The 3,441-nt window shown below is 48.2% G+C and overlaps 1 protein-coding gene across 1 annotated transcript in view; it reads right to left on the reverse strand.

The window, feature by feature from the left end:
- Positions 1-3,441, reverse strand: part of RTN1 (reticulon 1) — a 118,707-nt gene that overhangs the window by 50,520 nt on the left and 64,746 nt on the right. Inside the window, 1 exon segment of the mRNA XM_009870391.1 lies at positions 2,842-3,441. This exon segment is cut by the window's right edge and continues 36 nt beyond it. Coding sequence (XP_009868693.1) covers positions 2,842-3,441 — 600 coding nt within the window.

Consider the following 3,441-nt stretch of genomic DNA (forward strand, 5'->3'; position numbering starts at 1 on the left):
GAGGCAGGACATCACCTGCATCTACACATCCAGGGACCACAGCAGAGTTGGGGAAGGTTTGCAGCGCCAGGGTTGGAGATGTGGGGAGCCTCAAGCTGACCTGCACCCACTCCTAGTGGGTATTTGCCTCCAGCTCAGCTTTGGGTGCAGCTACTGGCATCGACTCCCTGAGCCCACTCAGCTCTGCTGGCTACCTCTGGAAGCCCCTCTACAACAGAGGGTGGGAAAGAGACTGTATCAGACATGACCTGGGACAAAACCACTATTTCTGGCTATTTCCAGACTTAATTCCTCACAGCAATAGCTTAGCTGATTTCTTCCTGATCATGTGCCTTCCCCAAGGTAAAGGGGGAGTTTTAATGACAGGATCTGAGCCAGGATGTCCTGCCGGGGAAACGGCAAGAAAAATAACTTTCCCAAATCCATCCAAGCAGTTTTGATTTGTGCATCTGCCAATATGCATCACTGGCAGTTTTGAGCATATGTTGTTGGCATGTCTGCAGCATCTCTGACAAAACAGCTCTCTCTAGAGCAGCCCTTTAGCATGAGAAAGTCCTTTTGCAACCCAGAGTACTGCTGCAGACAGGATTACGGTGTTTGGGACTATTATGACGTGCTCCCGTCCAGATGCTGGGAAGTTTCTGTTGCATCGGCCACGATGAGCAGGAGTTTGTGCATCTTTTTCCTCTGGCTGCAGGAAGCCCAAGTGAGCTGCGCCACTCTCCAGCGTTACCATACCCGAGCATTTTCTCCCTGAGCGATGACTTAATCCGGCACACATCCAAACAGGCATGTGGCCACCAGTCCTCGTAGCACAGCAACGCGCCATCCCTCGGTTTCACCCTGCGCTGGCAGTTTGTAACTCTCAGCCGTGGCATTTACCTTGTGAATAAAAAAGTCCTTTGTGGCCAGCAGCAGGGTGTCACATTTACCGCTGGCACGGGGAAGCGTATAAATACCCACTGCCTTTCAGCACTAGTGCAGTGTACGAACAGACTACATCTTCTTTCCCAGAAAGATGATGGCCAGTAATTAAAAGAAAACCATTTTCCAAAGTCCTCATCCAAGCAGGGGGGAAAACTGAGGGCTTCACCAGAATGCTTGAGGGGTATCTAGGAGCGACGACTTTGCTGGGTCACTGGATAGAAATAGCAAGGGCAGGTTTTATATTTCTTCCTTGCTTATGAACGTGGAGTCTTGGCACAGCGTGTGCCTGGCTGCAAGAAAGGCAGCTGCAAGAAAGGGGGGAAATCCAGAGAAAACACCCTGCAGGAACCAGCCCCGCAGAGAAGATGCCTGCTTCTTTCCTGACTTTCCAGCACCCCAATGCCAGGCAGTGGGAACTCCCAGGGCTGTTGGGGCAGTGCTGAGGATCAGCTTTCCCCATGAAGAGGAACATTTCTAGGCCAGCAATCACACCAGCCACACCAGTGTCTCCCAGTAAGGCAGCAGCCGTGAGGCTCAGCCACACACTATCTAGCTTTTTCACTGGGATACAGTTATGAGGTGTCAAGTACCAAGGCGGCCTTGAGCAGTCACCAAAGACTGCATAAATAACAATTAATGCCTGAAGTTCTTAATTACCTTGTAGTGCAGAAAGTGTAAATCAATAAACAAGAGCATGTCTCAGAAGTAGCGTGTGATGCCACCCAGTCAAATAAAAGAAGAAAAATGGGACTTGAAAGTCTATTTATTATCTAAAGTTTCCAGCTGATGCAGGTAGGATAAACTCACAGCTGCAGCGGTCTCTACCTCTCCTTTTTCATGTGAAAGTGTACAAATGTGCATTCAGTTTTGGATGGGAACTAGGTGTTTCTCTAAGGGTAGGTATTGGTGTGGGTGGAAATCCCAGACTGTCATTTTAAGAAAATTCCAGTTGTTTGTCAAATGCTTCTAGATGCCATTAAAGCAATGGAAATTTCAGCCTGGGGATGTTCATTGTCAAATGTTCACTGTTAAAGGGTTTTGATCCAGGACTTTGAAATTTAATTTCAAGTCTGAAATTTGTTTCCTGTCACAGAACTTTATTCCTTTTTAACAAATTTTACTACTTTCATATTTTAAAAATGTATAACAGGGAAAATGGGGAATAGATATTACGTACTATCACAATAATCAGATAATAAGAAAATATTTAAATGTGAGGTTTTGGAGCCATCCCCAATAGAAATCAAGAGCCTTTAAAAGGCTCCCTCCAGTCCCCTTTGTAAATGAGGTGACAGCATTTCCCTTCTCAGCACTTTCTAAAAGCAGCACTTGCACTTGAAAACAGCACTTATTTTTAACACTTTAACCTTATTCTCTGCTAGAGCAAAGAGGTGTAAAAACCACCATTAAAAATTTAGAACTCAGCCATTTGCAGCACCCTGGTTCATACACCTCATTTCTTCTGGGGAGCATGGCCAGTCTGGGTAACCAATGGACCCCCAAATCACCAAGATCTAGCCCAAACCATCACCCGGCTGACAATACCCTCACTGACACCCGCCTACCCACAACCTCCCCTCAGAGAGATCCTCATGGGGATCGGACTCTCACAGCTGAGCTCCTGAGGGTCTCTCAGCAACTTCTGTGGATCCGCAGCCCTGTCTTCCCCTCGTTTCACAGAGAAAGGGCAGCGCTTCCTGAGCAGCACAGTTCACATCCCCCTTCCACTTGGCAATGCAAAGCGGTGCCCGAGCAGAGCAGAAACAACTCCAGCCATGGAGACCCGTTAACGACTGCCCGCACCCCCTTAGACCCACGCCACAATCCCACAGTAATTCTCCAACGTGCAGGGCTACAATTGCAGTCACTCTCTGAATACCAAAAAAAAATGGTGCCATGCACCAGCAGCATTACCTGTGCCAGAGGACGGGGGTGTGACAGATCCCGGGCTGTCATCTTCTGGCTCTGACACCGTCACTGTCGGTACCACCTCATGGCTCGGCTTCAGGCTGGTCTCTGGCTGAGTTGGGCTTGACTCTTTACTGGCAGCTTCCCCAGCGCTTTCTGTCTCGGTGAGTGTGATCTTGACAGGGGATGTAACCACAGAGGCACGGTGTTGATCTCCAGATCTTGTGTCTTCAAGGGAGTCTTGCTCTTTAGCTGCCTTCATGCTCTCCGCAGCCAAAACAGGGTGGCTGGACCCGGTTGGTATTTCCCGACACTTATCGATAAGGCCTGGGCTCTCATCTTCTGAGTCAGGGTCAGGTTTTTCTTGGTATTTTATTTCTTCTGATCTACTTATGTCCATGTATTTATAAGCTTCTACTTTCATGGGATCTGCTAAGGTTTTATCAACTTCAGTAGACTCTGCAGGAGTCATCTCTATTCCTGAATCGGAGCTAAACAAGCCACGGGACTCAAACCCAGTCACATCTTGAACAGGATGCCCCAGCGTGTTAAATCCCTCTGTGCTGCCCAAACAGGGAACGGGGCTGTTTTCCTCCTGATAAATGC

This window comes from Apaloderma vittatum, unplaced genomic scaffold (genome assembly GCF_000703405.1).
Source record: "Apaloderma vittatum isolate BGI_N311 unplaced genomic scaffold, ASM70340v1 scaffold14080, whole genome shotgun sequence".
Lineage (NCBI taxonomy): Eukaryota > Metazoa > Chordata > Aves > Trogoniformes > Trogonidae > Apaloderma > Apaloderma vittatum.